The sequence below is a fragment of the Alexandromys fortis genome, unplaced genomic scaffold (assembly GCF_014885135.2).
Source record: "Alexandromys fortis isolate MF-2015 unplaced genomic scaffold, M_Fortis_MF-2015_v1.1 scaffold_9, whole genome shotgun sequence".
Classification (NCBI taxonomy): domain Eukaryota; kingdom Metazoa; phylum Chordata; class Mammalia; order Rodentia; family Cricetidae; genus Alexandromys; species Alexandromys fortis.
Window position 1 is genome coordinate 18,374,246 of NW_026067892.1, and position 26,235 is coordinate 18,400,480.

Here is a 26,235-nt window from a genome sequence, read left to right on the forward strand (position 1 = left end):
CCTAGGGGACCAGACAGCATTTGCCTTGTAGTATTCCAGGATTGGAAGGGGCCTTGGAGTTGTCTTGTTCATTTTGTAGGTGAGGAAGAGGGATGAGCGCCTGTGGACCTGCTCTGGGTGGCCCAGTTGAGGAGCTAGCTGGACAGCCTCCTCTGGTCCCCTCGGGGCTGCTCCAGTGTGTCTGAAGTTCAGTTGTCCAGGCCACCACTTTCTCGCCCTGTCTCGCCCAGCCAGGCTGGAGCTGAACTGAACCTTTCTTGAACTCAGCCTTATTCTTCTCCTTCCTCATCTTTCCCCCAGATTGATAAGTATCTGTATGCCATGCGGCTCTCTGATGAAATTCTGATAGATATCCTGACACGCTTCAAGAAAGAGATGAAGAATGGCCTTTCCCGGGATTATAACCCAACAGCCACGGTCAAGATGTTGCCGACCTTTGTAAGGTCCATCCCTGACGGCTCAGGTGAGTCTCCGAGATTGGGCTCCGAGTGCCCTGTGACCATCCTTCCCACAGGCATTTGCTCAGGTGTTGCTTTCCGCTCGCCCATTGGTCCATCTGCCGTCCCGCCACCCACCTGTTCTCCCATGGGTCCATCTTTTCCCTCCATCCTTCCATCCATCCACCTACCCACTCACCCACCTGTTCTCCCGTTGATCTCCCCATTCTTCTCTTTCTCTCCCCCCACCCACCCATTCACCCACTCTCCTGCCCACCCACTTGCCCACCCACTCTCTTGTTCTCCCATTGATCCGGTTATCCCTCTATCCCTATATCGACCCATCTGTCATCTGTCTGCCAGGCTGATGGCACCACATTGGACAATGCTGACCTGCCCTCCGGGGCAGGTCTATGCGACGCTTTGAAAGTATGGCATTTAGGGTTTTCAGGTTTTAGGACCTGGCCATCCTCCCTTTGGTGCCCCAGATAAGTAGCATAACACTAGTGGCCAGGTAGGGCTTGGACTCAGAGGTAGGGCATTCAAGTCCCCGTTTGGACAAATTCCCTACACAATATCAGGGTAGCGCCAGGAATTCTCCCTCAGTCTGCGTTCTTGTGGCTCCTGCCTGCTGCAGGGAGTTGAAGGACTTTCCCTGAGGCCTGACCAGGGAATTGGCATCCGCTCATCACGGGCCAAGTGGAAGCTGGGAGCCCATGGCCTCATTTGCTCAGGGGCAGCCATTTTGCCCAGCCAATTCATAGTTACTACTAGTTTGCAAAGGTACATGCTGAAGTCACTCCAGCACCAGGATGGGGTTCACCCACAGCATGCGGCGAGGGGAGCCAGGTTCCCGGAAGTCATTTCTTTGTGAGTTCACTCCCATGAGTGTGGCCTCCGCCCTTCTGCAGTTTCTTTGCTGCTCTGGAGGCCTGGATTTTCAGTCTTGTCTAGAGAAGGTTTGAAACAGCTCGTATGCCCGTGCGGGCAAAACTGCAGCTTTTACAGATGTTTTACAGATGTTTTCCCAGCAAAGGGCAAGTGCTGGGTTTGCTGCGCAATCTGGCTGAGAGCCAGAACAGTCCCGGCTATAGCCAGCCTTACCACTTGTCTTGTTTGTCCTGTTTTATAATGGGACTCACCGCACACATGTTGCTGCCTCTATCTCTGTTTCTTTGTTCAAGAGTTGAGCTGGCTCCAACTCAGTCCGGCGTGTTTCTTCAAGGGTCGGTTGCGAGCAGTTCAGCTTTTGAAGCAGTTCTAGTGGGCCGAACGACCCTGGCTGCTATACTCTCAGAATGTTCTGATGCCTGTGACTGGGGAAGGGAGGCCCTGTGTGTTAACTCTCACTGTTTCTTAGCCTTGGGTGAGCCCATAAGCAGACAAAGATTCTCTCATGGCTATTAACTGGGTTCAGCTATGCCTTTTGCAGCTGAGAGGGGAGGGAGGGGAGAGAGTGGCATGTGAGCTGGACTTGGGGAGGTGGGGATTCGGGAGGCTTGGGAAGGTTACCTGATCACTGTAATCAGGGAGGAGGAACAGGCAGGAAATGTCTTTTTTTTTTTCTTTCTGAACTCGCATCACCCACCTGCCCCTTCCAAGTACACTTAGTCAAGCAGTGCCCTCCCCCCCTTTCCCCACCATCCAGGTCTGAGGGTCGAGGGTCTCAAACCTAGCCATCTCCCCCCTCACCTATGCTTCCAGACAAGGCCCACTCATTGGGAAATATCCCATTCTCTAGTTCCCTGTGGGGACCCGAGGTTGATATTAAAGGCCCTGAGCAGTCCCGCATGGGAAGGACCTTGTCTGCTTTAGCACAACTGCCTTCCCCAGAGTCTGCTTCCATATTTCATTCATATGGAATCGTTCATTAAAAAAAAAAAATAACAGGCGGTGGTGGCTGACCTGGAACTCACTCTGTAGACCAGGTTGGCCTGGAACTCACAGAGATCCATCGGCGTCTGCCTCCTAAGTGCTTGGAATAAAGGTGTGAGGGTTGTTGGTTTTTTTTTCTAAGTATACGAATGTTTTGCCTGCAAGTATTTATGTGCACTATGTGTGTGCTTGTGCCCTCTGAAGTCAGAAGAGGGTATCAGCTGCCCTGGAATTGGAGTTATGGGTGGTTATGAGCCACAGGTCCGTGATGGGAATAGAACCCGGGTCCTCTGCACGAGCAGCCAGTGCTGTCTCTTCCGGCTCCCTTGGATGTTTTTAATGGACAGTATTTCTCATGCAGTTCTGGGTTGACTGTGTCTCATTCCTGAGGTTTCCTCCTGCCCCACTTAGTGCCAAGGCTATTATAGGTCCCGATTGGTCCAGGAGCTGTGGGGGGCTGTGTATTCTTGGATGTTTGTTTCTCTCTCAGGGCTCATGACATGTTCTTTACAAAGGAGAAGCCACAAAACATTTCCTGGAAACATACAGATGTCCCATTATCTTCTTCCATGCAAAGCAGAATGATTTATAGTGTATTTGGTCATATTTTTCCTTTCTTGTTGTTTTTTTTTTTTTAAATGAGATAAAATCTTAGGTAGACCAGGCTAACCTTGAACTAGCTGTCCCCCTGCCTTAGCCTCTCCAGAGGGAGGATTGCAAATTTGTACCACCACCCTCACAATGGTTATAGATATATCTTTTATACTAATTATTTTTATATTTTTATTTTATATACCTTGGTATTTTGACTGCATGTCTGTCTATCTGTCTGTCTGAGGGTGTTGGATCTCGGAGTTACAGACAGTCGTGCGCTGTCATGTGGGTGCTGGGAACTGAACTCCAGTCCTCTGGAAGAGCAGCCAGCCAGTGCTCTTCACTGCTGAGCCATCTCTCCAGTCTGATGATAGATACTTCTGGTGATAGGTCTTACTACATAGTCCTAACCAGCCTGGAACTCACTATGTAGACCAGGCTAGCCTTGAATTCACAGAGATCTGCTTGCCTCCACCTCCCCCGTGGTAGGTTGAAGGAGTAGACCCCCACGTGCTATTTCACTCCTGTTTTGAGACAGGATCTAATTAGCACTGGCTACATTGTATCCAACGACGACTCGAAGTTGGCTCTTTCAGAGCTGGTTCTGGTGACGTTTAGGATGAAGAGTGTCCCTGGGCTGGCTTGCCTGCAGCTCACTCACAGAGCGGGGCCCTTCATGAAGGCAGCTTCTGTTTGCCTTGTATTCCAACACAGGCTGGTGCTCAGAGAGACACCTGGTCCTGTGTTTGCTTTCCATTATTTCCTGGTAATAATGGCCATCGATGGACGGGAAGAGATGCCAGGCCCTTCAGAGCCGTGCTTAATGAGCCTTCTTCTCTTGAAGACTGCCCCCTCCCCCAGGATGGGAAAAGCTGGGAGGGGTTAGAGTTGGAGGTCCCTGGAGGGGGAAGGCAGATCGGAGACTAAAGGATACACAGAGGAAATTGGAGGGCAGCCAGCTGCTGGTGCAAGAAGCTGAATTTGAAGGAAGAGGAGGTAAAAAGAGACAAAATCCGTACAAATGGAGAAGCCCCCAGCACTTTCACTAGTTCAGAGAAGTTACTTCAGCCTCAGCCTTTGTTGCCTCGTCTGTAAAATGGGTATAAGGGAGTTTGACAACTCATACCTATAATCCCAGCAGTTGGGAATGCTAAGGCAAGAGAATTGCCATGAGTTCCTCTGTTTGTTTGATTTTGTTTTGTTTTCTGAGACAGCATTTTTCTGTAGCTTTGGAGCCTGCCCTGGAATTTGCTCTGTAGACCAGATTGACCTTGTACTCAAAAATCTGCCTCCCAAGTGCTGGGATTTAAGGCACGTGCCAACACAGCCTGGCGAGTTCCTCTGTTTAAAGAAATATCTAATTGGACTGAACAAAATAATAAACATGAAATGGAGGGCATGATTCTCCCTGCTCTGGGGGCTTTGGGACCTGTAGGGCACTGTAAGAAGCATAGTGAGTTCTATCAGCATCGCCCTTGCACTGCGGGCAATGCAGTGAGGAGGGAGGCTAAGCAGCATTCCTGGCTATAGGACGCCAATGGGGCCTGTGTAAGCACAGCCCCTGAGGAAGGGTGAAGAGGGTTTTAGAACTCACTGATATTGCTGATGTGGAAGGAGATAGAGAGAAGGCAAAATGCAGACCATATTCTTCTGACTCCACCCCCTCTCAGCTGGCCTCATAAGACTAGTGAGCCTGAAATGGGCCTGTTGGCACACCGTAATCTGAGCACTCAGGAAGTGGAGGCAGGGAGATCAGAAGTTCAATGTCATTTTAGCTGTGCCTTTAAGACAAGGCTGTGCTGTGTGTGACCTTGTCAGAGAGGAGAGGGGGAGAAGAGGGTAGGTAGGTAGGTAGGTAGGTAGGTAGGTAGGTAGATAGATAGATAGATAGATAGATAGATAGATAGAGATAGATAGGATAGGTAAGTAGGTAGGTAGATGATAGGTATGATAGGTAGGTAGGTAGGTAGGTAGGTAGGTAGAGAGAGAGAGAGAGAGAGAGAGAGAGAGAGAGAGATAGGTAGGCAGACTGGTGCAGGCCTGTAATCCTAGCTACTTAAGTGGCTTAGGCAGGAGGATACTGAGTTTGAACTAAGGAAATGCCAGGCATCCAACAGAACTTACCAAATCCCCTGTGGCACTTACCTGAAGCCATTTCTCTTTGTCCCTGGCCTGGCAGAACAGAAGAGCAGACGGACCTTGTGTCTGACCTAGGCGGCAGTTCCTGCTGAGCCAGCTCAGACACTCGGACTGTCTGCTGTCTGCAGACTCCACTGCACAGGGCAGCAGTCTCCAGCCTGCGTATCATTCACCCAGCTGAGGGAGATAAGGCTGTAGACATATTAAAAAAGAAAAGCAAAGAAAAGAAAAAAACAATGAGCAACGCATATTTGTGAGCAGGTGAGAGGGGAGGGTCCCTCTGTCCACTCGCAGGACCAGTTTGCTTGGAGCTTCCTTATCCGTGAATTGTGGGATGGAGTTAATATTTTCCTAGCATTTCTTGGGTGGTGAGTGATTTTCAAATAGGTATGGTAACCTTTTTTCTGAGACACCTATCAGATGGAGCCAGGGACACCTCAGGGAGGGAGGATCCTGCTTCAAGAGAGCCCCCTTGGCTCTCAGCAGCCACTGGCGGGTGCTCCTCCAATCCATCCTTTTGTTTACTGTCGTCCAGATGATTTTGAATTCTGGCCTGGCATGTTCTGGTTGTCCTGTCTACTCTCACCTGAACTCCCTGGAACCTTGCTGCCTTGAGCCTGTTTCAGAGGCTGAGTGGAGATGGGGGTGAGCAGGACAGGGTAGGATGGGCCAGCCCAGGGTCCCCAGCTTCACAGCTGTTACCTGGAACATCGATGGCAGGAAACCCAATTTCTTTTATTCATCTGAACACGAGACCAAGCTGTCAACTAAAAAATTTCCCAATTATAAAAGTTTATAATGAATCAAATATAAGCATTTGTCCACTGTATGAAAGAGAATACTCTATTTTGGCAGAAAAGAAACCCTAACTTCAAAAATAAAAATAAAGCCAGGTTTGGTGGTACATGACTTAATCCATGCACTCAGGAGGCAGAAATGGGTGGGTCTCTGAGATTAAGGCCAACATGGTCTACGTAGAATGTTCCGGGCCAGCCAGGGTTACACAGTAAGACCCTGTTTCAAAACAAAACAAAGTAAAACCCCAAACAAATAAAACATAAAGAGACAGAGACACACTTTCATGGTCAGTTGATATTTGGCAGGGGTGCCAGTGAAGAAAAAGAGTCTCTTCAGCCTGCGGTGCCAGCACGTTGTCTGTCCACAAAGAGCCAAGTTGTATCCTTACTCCATATCCTGTACAAAACATTGACTCCAAGTAGATCAAAGACTTAAGTGTAAGAGCTGGCACCGGGAAGCTCCTAAAAGTAGGTATGAACCTCTGTGAACTTGCATTTGGTGATTTGGACTCTTTTTTGGCTTTTCGAGACAGGATTTCTCTGTGTAACTTTGGTGCCTGTCCTGGAATTCGCTCTGGAGACCAGGCTGGCCTTGTACTTGCAGAGATCCTCCTGCCTCTGCTTCCTGAGTGAGGGATTAAAAGTATGCACCACCACCGCCCAGCTGCAGTTTGGATTCTTATACACAACACAGAACTAAAGGGCAAAACCAGAAATAAATGCTGCTTCATGAAAATGTAAACATTTTTGCCTAGCAATGGCATGCCCAGGGCTCAATGCCCAGCCCCACGAAAGTAACAAGAAAATTTAAAATGTTTGCACTTTCTTTATTGTTACTATATTTTAAAACTTAAGTTTATTTCTTACTATTGTGGACATATGATGCGTGTATGGCGGTATGCACGTGCTGGGGTACGTGTGTGGAGCTCAGAGGACAGGTCTGTGGAGTGGGTTCTCTTCTCCCATCGTTATGGGGGGGCGAGTCTGGGAACCTTGAGCTCAGATCTTCAGGTTTGCACAGAAAGTGCTTTACCCATCTCACCAGCCCTGTTGTTGTTGTTGTTGTTGTATTTGTGTGAGAACATGTGGGAGAGTGTTCACGCGTGTATGGGAGCCAGAGGTTGATTTCAGGTGTTCAGGTGCTGTCTGTCTTATTTTTTAGCATAGGATCTTTCATTGGTTTGGGGGGTAGCAAGTAGGCTAGGCTAGCTGGCCAGTGAGCACCCGGGATCCACTGTCCACCTCCCCAGTGCTGGATTACAATACATGCTACTGCACCTGGCTTTCTTTACAGGGTGCTGGGGATTGAACTCAGGTCCTCATGCTTGGATAGCAAGCACTTTATTGAGTTATCTGTCCAACCCTTCCCTTCCCTTCCCTTCCCTTCCCTTCCCTTCCCTTCCCTTCCCTTCCCTTCCCTTCCCTTCCCTTCCCTTCCCTCTCTTGCTCCCCCCCCCACTTTCCCCTGCTCTCTCTCTCTTGGCAGGAACTGAACTTATGTGGTAGTTTGAAAGAAAGTGACCCCCATAGGTTCATGTGTTAGAATGCTTGGTCCCCATTACTGGAACTGTTTTGGAAGGATTAGGAGGTGTAGCCTTGCTGGAGGAGGTGTGTCACAGGGAATGGGCCCATGCCAGGCCCAGTCTTCTCTCTTTCTACCTGCTGCCTAGGTTACCAGATATATGCAAAAACTCCCAGCTGCTGCTCCGGCACCATGCCTGTCTGCTTCTCGCCAAGATGACTAGCCCTCTAGAACTGCAAGCAAGCCCCCAATTAAATGCTTTCTTTTATTAGAGTTGCCTTAGTCATGATGTCTCTTCATAGCAATAGAGCAGTGATTAAGACAACCCAGGCTAGCTAAGCAAACACTCTACTATTAAGCTACATCCCTGGCCCTACTTACTAATTAATGCCGTATCATGCTTGTGGAGGTCCGAGGACAACTCCTACCTTGTTGACATAGACTTCCCCGTTTCCTTTGCTGCAGTGTATACTCCAGGCTGGCCCACAGGCTTCCGGCCCAGTCTCTGCCTCCCAAGTGGCCGTAGGAGTAGGGTTACAGATGTTTACAGATGTGCACCACCATCTCTGGCATTTTACTTTTGTTTGGGGGTTGAACTCAGATTTCCAAGCTTAAGTGATCTGTCCTCATACCCCCATATATCTGACGTCAAGACCCCTCCTGTTTTGATCTGAGCAAAGGGTCTGGGTGGATATAGATGGGCAGTCTGTAGGTAGATGGTGTTCCAACGTCAGCATTCGTCAGAGAGATGTGGGTGACAGTGGAAAATGACATCACACACGCGTTCCTGAAGGTTCAGACAAACTAGAGATTTTATCCATCACAAACAGGAAAGTAATGCAGCCAGTTTGTGAGACACTGGCATTTCTACAAGCTAACCATGCTTTATCATGCAGGCGGTCCGACCCCTGCTTGCAGCCAAGAGAAATGAGGGTGTGTGTGCACACACTTACACACACACGAGCCCGTGTGCCAGTGTGCCTGGCAGTGTTGATCATACTGGCCCAAAGTGGAAACGGCCCATGTCGACCAGCTAATGAAGGGATGAGTGAGTGTGGCGCGTGCAGATAGTGGGATAGCACTCACCATGAAAAGAATGGAGCGGAATGCTGATAAACATTGCGGCGCAGAGGCACGTTAGAGAAACATTTTGCTAAGCGAAAAAAAGCAACCCTTTATATGAAATGCCCAGAAAAGTGTTGTTTAATTCCATTTATTTATTTTTTTTTTTGTTTGTGGTGCTATGGACCAACCCCAGGGCCTCTCATATGCTGAGCAAGTATTTTACCACTGAGCTATATCCTAACCTTTGGATTTTTTTAAAAATAATATACTCACCCTAGACAAGTTTTTTACTGTGTAGCCCAGGTTAGCTTTGAACTCGCAATCCTGTCTTAGCCTAAGTGCTGGGATCACAGGCATGTACCTCTATCCTTGGCTTGAAACGTACACTTTGAATGAATGAATGGCATGATGTGTGACTCAAATGGCAAATTGTGTGTGTGTGTGTGTGCTGTGCATGTTAGTTATCCTTCTCAGGGAAAGTGAGGTTCCATAGGCTGATACTGATGGCCGTGGATATGAGGACTACTGGTACTTAGGGAGACAAGGGTAACTATCACTTCTGGCCTGCTAATCCGGCTGTAACATCAATGACATTACACGAAGTGAAAGCCACCAGTCACAAAAAGACTATTTATGCCTGCTTCCACATATGAGATGTAGAATATAAAATGTTTCAGACAGTGCAGTGGAGGTTCCTAGGGAGAGATGGGGATGAAGAATTACTGATTAATAGTTTCCAAGTCACATTGGGTGATAGAAAAGTTTCGCCATTAGTGATAGCTCCTCAACCTCGCGTTGTCCTTCACGACACTGAGCTGTGCACTCAAATGGTCCTAGTGCTAAGCTTCATGTTATATATATCTTACAACAATAATGGAAAACAACCCAAGGAGTAACCAGAGCTCTGGGCAAGCCATGGTTGGCATCTGAGCCAACGTGGAAGGAATCCCAGGCTAGGATGGACCTCAGCACAGTCTTTTCCCGTGCTGAAATCCTGTGCAAGCTGGGTGTGTCGGCACACACCTTTAATCTCTACAGTTGGGAGGCTCAGGCAGGAGGGTTGGGAGTCTGGGGTCATCTTCAGCTACATAGCGATGTTGAGGCTAGCCTGGGCTACCTGAGACCCCATCTCAACGAACTAAAAAGCCAGCGTTGTGTGGTCTATTTATGGGCGTCAGTGCTGCTCTTTAAATGGGCTAAGGAATCCGAGGAAGGTGGAATGGAGTCTTGTGCCCTGTTCCATGCCTTTTCTGCAGTGTGAGACTGGAGTTGCTCCAGCAGGGCCAGGCGAGGTGAGCGCACTTTCTGCTGAACGTGCCATATGGCTGGCGGCAGAGACAGGGCCAGATCCAAAGGGTGGATACTGCCCAGGGTCTTCTCACACTTCAATCTGATATGACACCTCTTTCCTCCCTTGTCAGAAAAGGGGGATTTCATCGCCCTGGATCTTGGCGGGTCTTCCTTTCGTATCCTGCGGGTGCAGGTGAATCACGACAAGAACCAGAATGTCTTCATGGAGTCTGAGGTCTACGAAACCCCAGAGAACATCGTGCACGGCAGTGGAAGCCAGGTGGGTCCTCGACTTCCTCGTTCTGTTCAGTCGAGCCAGCATCCCTTGGAGTACCCACAGGGGCCAGACTTCTGAAAGCTGGGGCATGGTGAGACTCACTGGAGGTCTGTCACAAGTGATTGTAAAGGACCCCCAGGGGAGGGAGGAGGCAGCTGTGTGGAGCTGCTTATGCCTGAAGAGGCATGCACCGTCTGGTGAACTGGTGGTGTGGGCGCGGGTGAAGGCTGTGAGGAGGGAGGCTCCATGGCATTGTTGCAAGTGCTTTTGCTCCTAAAGGATCCGGGGTTGTTTCCTTGGCAGAGGGTTAGCCCACCCTTTGGGTAGAAATGCCCCTCAGACCACTGGCTTCTTCACCCACTCCCTGGAAGCCAGGCCCAGTGGAGTGGTTCCTCGCTTGGGGTATCGGGAGCTCTGTGCTCTTGATTTAATGATGTGCACACAGCCTTGGTTCAGCCAGCAGAGGCTGCAAGCTTTGCTTTGGAAATGGCCATCTCTCCTCACATTTATACCCCCAGCTTCTCCTCCTTCCACAGGACCTTGAGCAGGGCCAACCTTCCTGACCAAAGGATGTGTGCACACGTGGAGAAGAGCTGTTTTGTGATGTGTGGTGGGTCCCTGTGACTAAGGCTAGGAAGTCCCCTCAGGTTTTCACTCATTTCTGGGTCCCCTGAGCCTATCACGTGGGGGTGCTCCATTACTCTTATGCATGGGAGCTTGCACCCACCCACATTCCACACTGGGGCTGTGGTCTTGGTACAGTTAGAAGCTTGCCTGATTCCTGCTGGGGAAGGTGTGAGTTCGTGGTTGGCAGTGTTCAAGTTCTCCACAGAAAGCCATGGTTCTGGGGTGGCCTGTGAGGTGAGGCCCAGGGGCCTTCTCTAGAGGATCCCACTTAGTGCTTAACTAAGATACTGTGGCTGCGAGTCAGAGCAACCCACCTAGACAGGAGCTGGTCCTGGCCTCGAACTCTGCCTGCTGCTTGGATTCCGTGCAAGGAAACGCTGTCTCTGGAGTGAGCAAGTCCTCTTACCATCAGCCACAGAGGCAGGTGAAGCCACGTTAGGTGGTCCTGTCTCCATCACTCGGCTTTAGAGACTGGTCCCTTCAGCTCAAGGATACTGCTTGGGAAAGGGAGGTCTCCTACCCATGTCCCCATTGCCCATTGAGTGGCTTCTTTTCTGTAGGTAGCCAGCAGCTTTCTTGGCAGGTCCTGGTCTGCTGGTGCTGGCTTATCGCTGTTGGTGGTCCCGAGGTCGAGCCACTGCTGAGACTGTCAGCGTGCAAACATTCCCTGTGTGCCTCGGCCTCTTAGGGCTTGTTTAGGGGGTGCCTCCATCCTAGGGGACACTTGCTCCGTAATTTCCTTCCAGCCTGGGCCCCCAGTTTTCCTTCTTATCCCTGGGATCCTTCGCTTCCTGCTGTTTGTTTCTTCGTTCCTTCTAAGTCACCTAGAACGATGATGACAGTGGTGGTGCGGTGTCTTATTTTATAGCACACACCAAGTACCACGCTTGTAATGTGCAAGTGGCTGACACATAAACACTTTCCGTCTCGTGACTCATTTAATCACCGTGGCAACTGTGTGGCTAGGTATCCGTTATGTCCATCTTCATGAGAAGCCCTGGTCAGCTGTTTTAGTAGCTGGACAAATTCTGAGATTTCGGAGGTGATCTCACCCCAGAAGTTACAGTTTCAGCCACTAGGACTTTTTTTTCTTTTCCTTTTTTTCATTTATTTATTTACTTTGAAACCAGGTTCCACTATATAGCCCTGGTTGTCCTGGAACTCACTTTGCAGTCTAGGCTGACCTCAAACTCAGAGATCCACTTGCTTCCGCCTCCCAGAGCTGAGGTTAGAGGTGTGCATTAGTACATCCAGCAAAAATTTAAATGACAGAAATGTGTGCCACATACCTGTAGGTGTAAATACCCCAAGAGGCCAGAAGAAGGCATTGGGTCCTCTGGAATTGGGGCTACAGGTATTGTGAGCCACCTGATATGGATGCCACCAACCTAACTTGAGTGTTCTTGACCTCTGTCTCAGTTAGGGTTTCTATTACTGTGAAGAGACACCGTGACCACAGCAACTCTTATAAAGAAAACATTTAATTGGGAAGCTTACAGTTCAGAGGTTCGGTCCATTATCGTCATGGTGGGGAGCATGGTAGCATGCAGGCAGATGTGGTCTGGAGCTGAGAGTCCTACATGTTGCAGGCAACATGAAGTCAACTGACCACTTGGTAGTGTCTTGAGCATAGGAAACCTCAAAGCCCGCCCCCATAGTGACATACTTCCTCTGGCAAGGCCACACCTGCGTCAACAAAGCCACACCCCCTAACAGTGTCACTCCCTATGAGTTTATGGGGGTCAGTTACGTTCAAACTCCCATAACCTCTGAGCCTCTATTTGTTTCTTAGATCTTTGATGATGAGAAAATGTGGCTGTGGACAGGAGCTTAGGTCAGGATGCGAGGGGAGCAGGGTGGGAGGAAGGATGGGGATAAAGTCGGAACATCTCTGGCAGCATTCTGGTGATAGCGGTTGCCTGGTATCGAGTGGCCCATCTCCTGAGATCGCTGACCTCTTCCGTGGAGCTCTGTGGTGACCCGGGTCCTCATGTTACCCGTGGAGCTGCTGAGACTTGCAGGCTTTGAACAGTGAAGGCTTAAGGGGCTGGATCCTGTGGGGGATCTCACCCTCTGTGATATGTAGATGTTTGGGGTTTTGTTGTTGTTGTTTGTTTGCTTTTTTGTTTTTTGGTGTCGAGACAGTGTCTCTCTGTGTAACAGTCTAGCTGTCCTGGAACTAGCTCTTGTAGACCAGGCTGGCCTCGAACTCACAGAGATCCACCTGCCTCTGCCACCCAAGTGCTAGATTAGAGGTGTGCACCACCACTGCCCGGCTTGATGTTTTAAATTGATTTTAAACCTGTCATCTGGAATACTGTTAAGCTTAGAGATGAGCAGGCAGTATGTTCACCCTGCAGGCCCCCCCACTCAGTCTCTCTTTCTCCCCTCTCACCCACATGGTATCTCAAAGCCTCCCTCGGTTTTCAGCTTTATGATTTCAGAAGCTACATACAACATCGCTAAAACATGGCTTAAGTGACCAGGGAGTCAGCTCGGCCGTCATTGTCCTTGCTATACAAACGTGAGGACCTGAGTTTGGGTCCCAGAATTCACATAAAAAGTTGGGTGTAGCCGGGTGGTGGTGGTGGCACACACCTTTAATCCCACCCAGCACTTTGGAGGCTGAGGCAAGTGGATCTCTTGAGCCCGAGGCCAGCCTGGTTTGCAGTGCAGCCAAAGTTGCACAGAGAAGCCACGTCTCAAAGAAAAAGAAAACCAAACAACAAGCTGGATGTGGCTGCCCAAATGGCTGTAACCCCAATACTTTCAGGAAACAGAGACAGGAGGATGGCCTGAGCTAGCTCACTGGTCACCAGCCCAGCTTCAGATTCAATGAAACACCTTCTCTCAAGGTAATAAAATAGAACACTTGATATTATCCCCTGGCCTCAGTTATGAGCACCGGGACACACATGTTGATACACATGTGCATATACACCTTATACACACACTACACACACGTAAGCACGCACACACTCACACACACAAACATTAGTTTTGATAATTTTGAATAATACTTAACATTGTTGCTTTTCTTGTTTTATTTTGCCATTATTTGCCCTGCTAGTCAGTTGACTCTCTCTCTCTCTCTCTCTCTCTCTCTCTCTCTCTCTCTCTCTCTCTCTCTCTCTCTCTCTCTCTCTGTGTGTGTGTGTGTGTGTATAGCATATATATTTACAAGTTGTGTGGGTGCTCATACACGTGTGTGAGAACACAAATGTAGAGGCCAGAGATTGCTGTCAGGTAGCCTTTCTCCAACACGCTCTACATTATCTGTTTGAGACACGGCCTCTCATCGAAGCCAGGTTCACTGACTGGCGAGCTGCTCTGTCTCTTCTTCCTCCCCCACACCAGGGCCACAGTACACTACCTCACCTGGCCCTTTATATGTGTTCTGGGGATCTGAACTCGGGTCCTCATGCTTGCGGGGAGGGCACTTTACCAACTGAGCCATCTTGCCCCTCCTTAAAAAATTGATTTTTTTTTGTGTGTGTGTATGCATGTGTGTGGAGGTGCACACGTGCCACAGTGGGAGCATGTGGAGGTCAGAGGTCAGCTTGTCAGAGGTAGTTCTTTCTTTCCATCATGCGAATCCCAAGTGTTGAATCCAGTCTCCAAGTCTTGGTGGGAAGCACTTATCTGCTAAGCTATCTCGTTGGCCCTAAAATGTTTATTTTAGCTAGCTCATGCTGGCCTGGAACTTGCTATATAGTCCAGACTGGCCTCACACTCATTTTCCTCCCTGTTCCTCCCAAGTGTGAGATTATAAACGCAAGTCACTAGAGCCTCTGTGTGTAGTTTTAAAATAACGAGCATGCTGTGAGGAAGGTGATGAGGGTTCGTTCATTCATTCATTTACTTAGTGGTCCTGGGTATTGAGTCCAGGGTCTTGGGATGCTGGACAAGTGCTCCACCACTGGGCTGCATCCCAAGCTCATTTCTTACCTCTTGTTCCAGGAGACAGGGCATCTCTAAGATGCCTAGCCTGGCCTGGAACTTAACCGTCGCTCCGGCTGGCCTGAAACTCTGGACCCTCCTCCCGCAGCCTCTCCAGTGCTAGGATCATAGGTGTGCACTGGTACACCCAGTGCAGCTGGGCTTTATCAGCTGCTATGGGGAGATGCATTTGGCTCGGCTCCAGGTGCTGGGTATGGGTTCCGGGTGCCTGCTGTGGCCCTGTTGCTGCTGCGGTGAGCCATTTCAGGCCCCGCCCTTCCTGCGCGACCATTCTTCCTTCAGCTCACTGGGACCAGGAGTTCCTGGAGCCCCCGGTGCAGCTAGCTGGCACAGGGCTCAATAACTGACTAAGGAAGGGGTTTGTATCAGTCTGAAGTAGGTCACAGGAAGCTTAGCCTGGTTTCTCCAGAGAGGACGGTCACGTGTCTCTTCAGTCCCAGATACTGCTGCAGTGTGTGTAGCCTGAGTAATAGTGACTCCGCACCAAGGCTCCCAAGTCAGAATGGGCCGGGCGTTCCCTAAAACCCAGCAGTGAGTCAGGTCCTCTCTAAGCTGGGTCAAGGTGACTAAGGTTTGGCACTTTGACACCAACCATCCTCTTCTGAACTCCAAGGAGCTCGGTGGGGGTCTCCCAAAGGCCCACTACCCTCAGCAGTGCTGAGTCAGAGCCAGCGGGCTTGCATGGCAATGCTGGATGCACGCTGTGGGATAGTCACAGCAGGGCGTATTTATACAGTGATGAGCGGGGGCAGCCCTTAAAGATGCGGGGATGACTCAGAACAGAGACAGCCCAGAGCACACCTGGCTCCTTTTCCAGTCCTACATGAGAGTGTTAGAAATCGGGGTGGCAGGAGAGACCCCAGGGCCGTGAAGGTAGCATCTGGGTTTTTATTGTTATTGTTTAAAACAGGGTTTCACTCCATTGCCTAGCGTCGCCTTGAACTCAAGGCAATCCTCTTGCTTCAGACTCCCGAGTGCTAGAATTGTGGACTTGCGCTACCATGTCTAGCTTGTCATGTGGGTTTGACATTGGTATATTTCTTTGGGCGTTAGGTCCCAGGGATCAGACACGGGCGTTGTGGCTAGACACGTGCTGTACGCTAAGCCAGACCCCCAGCCCCACTTATACTTCTGGACGTGGGTGTCAGCGATGGGGCAGGTGCAGCTTGCGAGAGCCCTGTGCCTGCCACACTTGGATTCCATGCATTTTAGGAGTGCTCATCTTTCCTCCAGGAGGTGAAGCAAAAACACAATGCTTTGATTGATAGTTCCAACCATGGAGCTGCCTGAGGAGTTCCAGGGTCAGCGTGGGGAGTGACCAGCTGATGGAAACCCATGGCCAGGGTGTTATGGAAGACTCTGTTGGTTCTCTGTGTTTCTAATGTCCCTTCAGTGACTAGATGACTAGTGATAGTGACCTTTGGGGGGCTGGAGGTGTTCTGTGAGAGCTGTTTGCTGGTACAAACACACACAAACGCACGTGTGCGCGTTCACGCGCACACACTCTGAAACAGTCCTCTTTCTGCCCCCACCCTGATGTCCCTCTTCTGTGCCTTCCAGCTTTTTGATCATGTCGCTGAGTGCCTGGGAGACTTCATGGAGAAAAGGAAGATCAAAGACAAGAAACTACCCGTGGGATTCACCTTTTCTTTCCCCTGCCGACAATCCAAAATAGACGAGGTGAGGATGCCTTGGGGTTGATTGGTTTCCGAAGATGGCAACCATGCCCTCAGGTTTCCCCTTGCTTTTATGGGTGACTTGCATGCCTCATGGTTTTGGAACCAGTTGCCAAAATTAATGTGAGCTTGTGGGGTCGTGTTTCTTTTCCTTCCTTACGCCTCACCCCACCCCCAAACCTCTTCTGAGGGGGGCAAATGCATCCCAGGCTGCTCTCTGGATAGTAGCCTAGGATGACTTTGAACTTGTGGTCCTCCTTCCTTGCCTGGTTTATGTGATGCTGGGGACTGAACCCCGAATCTAGTGCACGCTGGGCAAGCACTCTACCCGCTCAGCCATGCCTCCAGCCTGTTCTGCTGACCAGTTGCTTTAGTTGCTGGTGTAGTTTTAGCGGTCAGTTATGGTACTTACAGCCACCCGGTGGAGGGAGCCATTGATGGGGCTCTCGTAGGTGAGCAAGGTAGACAGGCTCGACAGCTACGCAGAGAAGCGATATCGGGACTGAAGTGTGTTTACCTGGAAGCCACATGGCGACTGCGAGTCTGGGCAGGTGCTGTGCCTCGGGAATCAGGATGTCTTCCTTAAGAGAAACCTCTGGCTTCCTTGTCGAGCTCCCAGGTGGCCGACTTGTCCCGGCAACTTTCCTGTTTGCTGTTTGTTCATTCATGCATCTGTTTGGCAAGGATACACTCAGCTCTACCCCGTGGTAAAACTGCTCCTCAGAGAGCTGCGAAGAGGTGGAAAAAGTAGGCGGAGCTTGTTCCTTTTCTATGTGAAGGGTCAGAACAAGCCTCCACCCCAGTGTGTGTGTGTGTGTGTGTGTGTGTGTGTGTGTGTGTGTGTGTGTGTACCAATGCCAGTTAACTCTGAGGGCCCAGCAGGCCCCAGGCCCATGTTTTCAAGTGCACTTCACAGCTAACACATAATCTCTGTGAATTAAGTGCTTCTGAGCCCCCTTAAGGATGGAGAAACTGAGGCTTGCCTGCAGCCCAGGAGCCAGCAGAGAATGTGATTTCACACCAGTCTACTTTACTGCAGCATTTGGGTACCGGGTGTCCTGCATGCTTGCTTTTCGGCAGTACCTGGACCCCTTTGTTGATGTGGTCCCTGTTGCTGCTTTTCCTGACGCCAGAGGCTGTGCGTTTGTTTGACTTGCAGAATCAGAAGGGCTCAGTAGATCTTGTTTTAGGATAGAGAGCCGAGGCCTTCACGGGGTGACCCGGATTATTCATGATTGAACCGGGAGCTGTGGATTGCGTTGGGTGGGCTACTCAGTCTAGGGGTTAGTAACCCACCCTGCAATCCAGTTATTCCAGGGTCTCGGAGGGGCGCTACCTGGAAGGGAATGAGCTAAGACAGAAGAACGGAGGCCAAGCAACTTTGTCAAGGCCTCGGTTTATTAGGGACGGGTTACAGTTTATATATGGTAAGGAATGGGGGGCAGGGTACGGGATCTCGCAGGCTGCGTGGTTCCGGTCACGTAGCTCGGTTACATTCAGACAGACAGGCCAGAAGTCACAAGTGGCCACACCTGGTTCCCTGGATAGCTGGAATGTGAGGCGGGTTCCGCTAAGATTAGCAGTTAACTGGGTGAGGGGCAGGTTTTGACAATAGAACATAACTATGGGTGTGAGGTTCTCTGCAGACTCCCTAGAGTGATGGTTCCTGTAATGATTGTTAGGGGGGAAATGGCTCCTGACAGGGAGCACCTGGGTCTTACCTTGCATTTTGTGCCCCCCTCCCTTGAGTACCTCTGAGATGTTCCTGTCCCCACTTCTCTCCATCTGGAACTTGGGTAAGTCCCATCTAGACTCCCTAGATACCTGTCAGTTTGATACCTCCAAGCTGTTCAGAGCAGTTGGGCCCCCAGAGTACCTCTCCCAGCCCTTCCTCAATGCTTGCTATTGTGTGATAACATGGGAGGGAAGGTCCCAGTTCCTCAGAAGGCGCCTAAACTTAGATCATGCTGAACTCTGTGTGTGTGTGTGTGTGTGTTTCTGCCAATACTTTCACATCACTGAGAAAGTTTAGTTTGTACATTAGGCACATTAAAAGATTCATAACCATTGCTAATGATGGAACAGTTCGGTTTACTATAGCAAGAGTTATGTGAAGATATGTTCTCAGAATATCCAATTGCTGGGCAGAGATCCCACTCAGTTCAGTGCTTGCCCCGTAGGCACGAAGCCCTGGGGTTGATCCCCAGCTCGGTACACGATGCTCGTAATTCCAACACAGTCATAACCCAGGACTTGGGAGGTGGAGGCAGGAGGATCAGAGGCTCAAGGTCATTCTCAGCTGTGTAGCAAGTTCAAAGCCAAAGTGGTCCACATGAGACCCTATCTCAAAAGGTCAATTAGAGACCTGGCAGTTGGTCTAATAACCGAGATGGCCGCTAAGCGACCAACGTGACAACTAAGTGTCTAACAGGCACTGGGCCAGGCCCTGAGAGAGCATGGCTAGTGGATATGGCCTGGCCTCCACAAAGCAGTCTTTGAAGCAGGGAGGAAGGGGTAGCAGGAGGGACATCCTCCTGGGGACAGGAGCCTGCAGGATGGAACAGATGTGGGTATGGGTGTTGTGGGCAGAGGAAGAGCCGGAAGTGTGACTTACCTACCAACCCTGACCCCCACGGAGGAAGGGTTCAAGGCTGGGACCGCCATTGCCCAAAGCTAAACCAACTCCATTCTTCTCAACATACAAAACGTTCCTCAGGGGAATGAGATAACACCCACCAGGAAGTGGGTAGGAGCTTGGCTCCAGTCACCCAAGTCCGTGTTTGTTTCAGTGGAGGCTGAAGGGAAGAAAACAGCGACCAGGGTCATTTCTAATGCTGGGCTTAGTCATTCTTGCTCCAGAGTGTAGGATCACAAACTCAATGAGGGTTTGCCCACTCCTGTGCAGCCCGTAGTCTGCACGCCTCTCAGAGCCAGGTCAGGCCCCTCTTCTTTGTATAAGCCCTGGGAGGCTGGCAGGGCCTTGGCAATGACCATGGCAAAGCTGCTGTGTCTATAGCAACCTTCCCCACTGAGAAAAGAGCGGCCAAGTAGGGCTCTTTTATTCTCTCTTTTACTATTATTTTTTTAAGGCCATGTGTGAAAACCATTGCAGTGATACAAAGTGTAATGCCGAGCTAAGTCCCAACTCACGCATGCTCCCGGGAACGCAGCCTAGTCAGCCTCTCTTCTGCTTGCTGTTGCTCCACGAACGTGCAAGCAGAGATGAGCATCGTACTATCCTACTATCCGATGGTGGATGCGTCACGTACAGATGGGGTGGAAGGCTCAAAGCAGCACAGGTCCCACAGTGCTTCAGTACCACGGCCCTGGCAAGGCTAATTTGCTTAGCATGGCTTTTTCCTCTTTTGTTTGGTTGTGGATTGGAATTGAGGCCTGGCTGAAAAGTTGAGGAGGTGATCCATCAACCAGGTCTTACTGGTTTCTCTGACTCTCTCTCCCATCGGTTTTAAGTCTGTGTGCTTTTGGGGAGCACCTTTACCCAGCGAGCCACCTTGCTGGCCCATTGCTTTCCTTGTGTCCCACAAAGGTCAGGCGAGGGTGTCAGATCCTCTGGAACTGGAGTTACAGGTGCTTGTGAGTCATCAAATACGGATGCTGAGAACTGAACTCAGGTCCTCTCCCCAGCTACCGAGTACTCTTAACTGCTGAGGCTTCTCTCCAGCTCTTTTGAATGGGTCCTGGCTGACATCCACCTGGGTGTGCATAAGAGAGATGGCTCCAAACCGGAAGACCCCGGTTCGATTCCCAGTACCCACATGGTGGCTCACAATTGTCCAGTTCCAGGGGATCCGACACCCTCACACAGTCATACACGCAGACGAAACACCAATGCACATAAAATAAAAATAAATAAATCATTAAAAAAAAAAAAAAGCTGCCCCAGAGAACCCATTAAGTGGATAGACAGCTCTGGCTCCAGTGTGACTTGGTAGAGGCCACTTGTCACTGAGGGCGTCTGCTCTGTCCCCGTGCAGGAGTAGCCCCCAAGGCCTCATCCACTTTCTCACTTTCTTTTGCAGGCTATCCTGATCACATGGACAAAGCGGTTCAAAGCCAGTGGTGTGGAAGGGACAGACGTGGTCAAGCTGCTGAATAAAGCCATTAAGAAGCGAGGGGTAATTTCTCTTAGGTTGTGCAGATTCGGGTATGGGACAGTCTCCATCTTAAAATGGCGTACCGCTCATGCTGCCCGGAGGGGAGGGACACGGAAGTTCTGTGGTCTGAACACCCTGACAGGGGACAAGTGAGAATCCCAGCCCAGGGGAGCAAGTCAGATGGGAAGTCTCAGAAGAGCCACCAGAGGTGGCCTGCGGCAGAGAGACCCTCCGGGGTAACCTGCTGGGATTAGAGCACTGGACACTGCTTTCCTCCTGCGCATGCGCATGCGGAATTGCCAGCTGCGCTTTGGAGGCTTGCAGAGGAATGTAGGTAGCTCCGCAGGAAAAATACGCTCCCCAAAGAATCCCGAGCCAGATAATTAAGGGGACCTTGCAGTTTCCATAACGTAATCACCACTCTCTAATCCAGTTAATTGAGTCCTGGCTGCAGTGAAGCCGGCGCCACCCACTAGCTTGGTAGCGTGTGAGAATTGAAGCATGCCTGCCAAGCTTATCTCTGGGGTTGGGATTTCTGCACCCATGTGGGAGCTGATGGTGACGTTCTCTTCATCGCTGGTCCCCAGGACTATGACGCCAACATTGTGGCTGTGGTGAATGACACAGTGGGGACCATGATGACCTGCGGCTACGATGACCAACAGTGTGAAGTCGGCCTGATCATTGGTAGGTGCCCCCTGAGCTCCGTCCTTTGCGCAGCCCATGAGGTCCCCTCCCCTTCCGTGTGTGGTCACGACTCCCCACCTCGTTTCTCCCAGGTACTGGCACCAACGCTTGCTACATGGAGGAGCTGCGACACATTGACCTGGTGGAAGGCGATGAAGGCAGGATGTGCATCAACACGGAATGGGGGGCCTTTGGGGACGACGGGTCCCTGGAAGACATCCGGACCGAGTTTGATAGAGAGTTAGACCGGGGGTCCCTCAACCCTGGGAAGCAGTTGTGAGTAGACTTTCTCTTCCCAGCTACACATCTAACTTAAGAAGCACTTAGCGAAAGATTGGGGGGTAGACAGGAAAGCTATAAATCCAGGTAGCCACAAATGCTGTCACCCATTGGTTTGGTTTGGTTTTGTCACACGGGTGTGGACCACGGGGCTCTGGCATGCTAGGCAAATACTCTACCACCGAGCCACATCGTCAGCCTTTAAACTGTATTTTCTTTGTTTTGAAACGGAGTCTTAGGTTGCCTAGCTTGGTCTTGAACTTACAGTCTTCCAGTCTCAGCCTCCTGCGTAGCTGAGATGACAGGCTTGCACTATTAGCCCGCCCTCTATTTCAGATTTGCGTGACCGGACTGTTCTTGCTTGGTTAGCTGTACAGCTATGGAGTTCATACCTTTAAAGGCAAGATGGCTTAGTAGGTGAGGGTGCTTCGTGTGTAAGCCTGACAACTTGAGTTCGAGTCCTGAAACCCACGTAAAGATAGGAGAGAGCCACAGCCGCAGAGTTGTTCTCTGATCTCCATGTGTGTCATGGCATGTGCACCCATGAACACATAAATGTGCACACACACACAATAATAACAATTTTTTTCTTTAAATTTAGAGCTGGAGAGATATCTTTGTGTTGAGAACCCTGACTGCTCTTCCAGAGGACCTAAATTCAATCCCCAATGCTCACACGCTAGCTCCAAACCATTTATAACTCCAGTTCCAGATTTGCACACAGTTCTGACTTTGACGGCGCCAAGAACACACCTGGTACACAGACATACAGGCAGGCAAAAATCTCCATACATATCAAGTTATAGATTAATTGACAATGTCAAATAACATACTTTCATTTAATCCCCTTATGATCGGGACAAGCGATGTAGCTCGGTTGGTAGAGTGCCTGCCAGGCATGCACGAGGCCCTGGGCTCCATCCCTAGTGTGCCATAAACTGGGTGCAGCGATACGTGTCTATAGTCCTGTCATCCGGAGGTGGTAGACGAGGGTCACAAGTTCAAGGTCATCCTGTGCTATATAGTATATTCAAAGACAGCCGAGGCTACCTACATGAGACTCCCCATTTCAAATGAACTTATCAATAGCTTTGGAAGTGCCAGACACAGGCAAGGTCGTAAGCACTCAGTAGCCAGATTTTATGGTCATGACCTGTGTGAACACAGGTCCTCTGTAGAGGAAACTAAGGCCTAGATGTGCAGTGGCAACAGAATTGAGAGGAATCTGGCTGTCGGGCTCTGCTTGCTTTCTGCCAGCTCAGGGATTCCAGCCTAGACTTGGCGGGGCTCTTCCCACAGAGCCCGGGCAGTGGCTGAACAGCCAGGCCATGGAGCTTTCCACTCCCTTCCACTCTCTGGAGCCAGGCGGGCCTGCCTGGGCCTGTCAGAGACAGGGAACAATGAAGACTGTGTTTGGAAGGGGACCATGTGCTGTACCGACAGGCCAGGCTGGGTGCTCGAGGGCCCGGCAGCATCTTTGGCTGCTGGATGGCTCTGACTGGAACAAACTGTTTTGCTGTGTCACTGCCAGGCCTGGGGGTGCCAGCCAGCCACCCTCAAGAGGAGGTCTCTGGTCTGCTTGGCTTAGGGGTTCCTTCCGGTCTGACTCAAATATGGTGTCAAGCCCCGGAAGCTCCCAGGATCCTCAGACTGAGTCTTCAGGTTGGCATGTGCTCTTTCCATCCACAGACTCCCCTATGGACCAGAATCAGATCTCATACCACATTCATTGTGAGATTGGCCTAGTCCTGAATTTGGCCAGAGCAGTGGGGTGAGCTGATTGGCCTTCAGCTACCCAAAGCCCACCTCTGACTGTTAGAGTGAGGCCAGTGAGCAAAAGGATGCTGTGAGGGGCTGGGGATGCAGCAAGGCTGGTAGTGTTTGCATAACACACACACAGCCCTGAGTCGGAACCCCAGTACTGTGTAAACCAGACCTCATCGCACACACCTATAATCCCAGGCCTCCTGGAGACAGGAGACTCAGAAATTCAAGGTCATCTTTGCTGCAGATCAAACTTGAGACCAGCCTGACTTTGTGAGAATTTGTCTCAAGAACAAAACCAAACTAACTAACTAAACAAAAAACCCGAAACCATCAGACATAGAGACAGACATCTGTTGATCTCAGCTACTTACCAGTTCCAGGTCTCAGCTCCTGCACCCAGAAAGTGAAGATTTAGGGCTCCAGGGCTGAGGGGTCTGAGTTCCAAACCCAGATCTGCTGTTGCTGTTCTTCCATGAATAGGTATATTGACTTCTCTGAACTTCAGCTTCTCCATGGTAGAGCGATCCTCAGGGGCCCATGTTATTGGGAAGCTTCCGGGCAGTCGTGCTCTGAGGGCCTAAGTCCTGTCCCTGATACCTGTCATCTCCAGCTTCGTCATCAAGCACCAAGGCTGTGATCAGCATATGTACAGGGGTGGGGGAAGATAGTCCTGCTCTTGCAGAGGACCAAAGTTCAGGTTCCAGGATCCATGTCAGGCAGCTCAAAACCACCCTCTGTGAGCACAAATACTCCGGCACACAGACAACATACACACAACACATAATTAATAATTTTTAAAACAAATGTACAAGTAACCACTTTCCTCATGGAGAATAGCTTCCCCCACCTTCCAAAATAGACTTTTCCTCTTCTATAGCATAAATTCTAATTTATTTTTATTTTTTTGATTTTTTTCAACACAGGGTTTCTCAGTGTAGGTACGCCTGTCCTGGAACTTGCTCTGTAGACCAGGCTGGCTTCTAACTCAGTGCTCCGCCTGCCTCTGCCTCCCAAGTGCTGGGATTAAAGGCATGTGCCACCACTGCCTGGCTAAATTCTAATTGGTCTTAATAATAAAAATTTGGAGTCAGCTATCAGGGTGAAAGCTGAAGGGTCAGAGAAGCAGAGCAGCCAGTTACTAGAGTTCTTACCTCTGCCAATGCTCAGACCAAAGGGGCGACCCTGTCCTCGGACTGACTGCTTCAGATTGCACTCAGCTCCTGTCCCCTCACTGCCTTACATTCCTCTTCACCCAGCCCCCAGCCATATCATTCTGGCCTCCACCTCCCTAGTGCTGGGATTAAAGGCAGGGGATCCCAAGTGCTGGGATCATCTTTACGTGAGCTCTGTTTCTCTTTTAGACTGGGTCAGTTTCCTGTAGCCCAGGGTGACCTTGAATTCACAGAGATCCCTCTGCCTCTGTGAGTCCTGGGATTAAAGGTGTGTGCCACCACCACAAGTGGCTTAGCTTGGCACTCTGATCTTCAGGCAAGATTTATTTGTTAAAACACAAACAAAATATCACTACACACATCTTCTGAGCTGGGCATTTCCTGGCTACCTCCGTTCTGGAAGGCTCTGTGGTATAGTGCTAGGAATGACGGTCCCATGAAAGTACGTCATGCGGTTGTGTAAGCGCCCCTCTCACCTGCCCCCCAATCTAAATCCTAACAGTTCCCTACCTCCAGGCAGCCTTCCTCACCTGTCCTGCCCTGCAGTGTCCTGTCCTCCTGGGTGGCCACCCTGTCTAGAATCAGCGACCCGCTGTTGAACCGCACCAGTGACCTTGCCTACCACAGAGCCTGGGAGCTTGAGAGAGAGGCAGTGGGTCCCTTCTGCTTTTCCGCTGTCGAATCCTTGAATGCTGACCCTGGTGTTGGAAGAGAGGGAACTTAGATACCTATGGGATTCGGATTCCCTCCTGCAGGTTCGAGAAGATGGTCAGCGGCATGTACATGGGGGAGCTGGTCCGGCTCATCCTGGTGAAGATGGCCAAGGAAGGCCTCCTGTTTGAGGGGCGCATCACTCCGGAGCTGCTCACCAGGGGCAAGTTCAACACGAGTGACGTGTCAGCCATTGAAAAGTAGGTACCGTCTGGGGGCTTAGGAGGGAGGCAGGGGCCTGCTAACTCTTGACTGGGGACAGCTTCTCCCCAAACACCAGGCTCCCTGGATCAATCTCCCCTCACCCTCAGGAGCCGGACCTAACCCCGCTGGTTTATCTACACAATCTTTCTGCTAAGGTCTTTAAAAAAACGGAGGGGTCTAGAGAGATGACTCAGCAGGTTCAGTCCCCAGCACCCTCATGGCAGCTCACAGTCACCTGTTTCCAGGGTTCCAACTTCTGGCCTCTGCAGGTGCCGAGCACGTGTGTGGTGCACCAGAAAAACCACAGACATAAAAAAAAATAAGTCTTAAGAAGAAAAAAAAGAAATAACTTAGTACAAAACACACACATCTCACACACACACCACAAACACACTGCACACTCGCTCACTACACATCCACTCCCTAACCTGACCTTCCCCACCCATGTAAGATTCTAATCAATGAAGCCGGTGATTCTAGTGTTGAGCAAGGGACTGACCAAAGCTGGGCCTGGATTCTTGGAATTCCCTCTTGGTGTATCATGGCCTTTCCCAAATTGTGTTCTATGGAACCTAGAAGCATCCAGTCAATGACTGGATAGTTCTGTGGCCTATTCATTAATTAGGATACCAATGAAACCTGACCACTGTGGCTAACCCAACATTACCCAAACTTCTTTTGAGCCCAAACTGCCTCCCTGCTTCCATATGTTCTCAGAGAATGCCTGTGGACAGCCATGTTCCCTAAAACCCAAATTTAGGAACTACTGGCTAATAAATAGATAAGGAGAAAGTCCAGGCAGCATCCTGGCCTCTGCCCTTTGGCATCCCATGGGATGCCGAGACTCTACCGTCTTGACTGTTAGGCACAGACCTGCCTGCAGTCTGAGAGACTCACAGTGTGGTGCAGCTCAGGATCCCCAAGCCTAAAGGACTCGTGTGCCGTGCATAGCTTCTGTGTTCCACCGGGTCCAGGAGGCTTCGTGTAGCCACGGGAGGCCATCAGCAAGACGCGAGGCAGCTTGCTGCTCCGTGTCATCGG

At 50.4% G+C, this 26,235-nt stretch overlaps 1 protein-coding gene and 1 long non-coding RNA gene across 4 annotated transcripts in view; one reads left to right on the plus strand and one right to left on the minus strand.

The window, feature by feature from the left end:
- The window catches only part of Hk1 (hexokinase 1), a 92,060-nt gene that overhangs the window by 47,477 nt on the left and 18,348 nt on the right, over positions 1-26,235 (plus strand). For all 3 annotated transcript variants that reach the window (XM_050138416.1, XM_050138423.1, XM_050138431.1), the window contains 7 exons: positions 301-463; positions 9,851-9,999; positions 16,144-16,263; positions 20,300-20,395; positions 20,962-21,061; positions 21,154-21,337; positions 25,035-25,190. In XM_050138416.1, coding sequence (XP_049994373.1) covers positions 301-463; positions 9,851-9,999; positions 16,144-16,263; positions 20,300-20,395; positions 20,962-21,061; positions 21,154-21,337; positions 25,035-25,190 — 968 coding nt within the window. The remainder of the gene's footprint in view (positions 1-300; positions 464-9,850; positions 10,000-16,143; positions 16,264-20,299; positions 20,396-20,961; positions 21,062-21,153; positions 21,338-25,034; positions 25,191-26,235) is intronic.
- Positions 16,673-25,026, minus strand: LOC126499291 (uncharacterized). Its single transcript, XR_007591050.1, has 3 exons — positions 23,479-25,026; positions 18,874-19,054; positions 16,673-16,987 (listed from the first exon to the last, which is right to left on the minus strand). It is a non-coding gene; the product is annotated as an uncharacterized lncRNA (long non-coding RNA).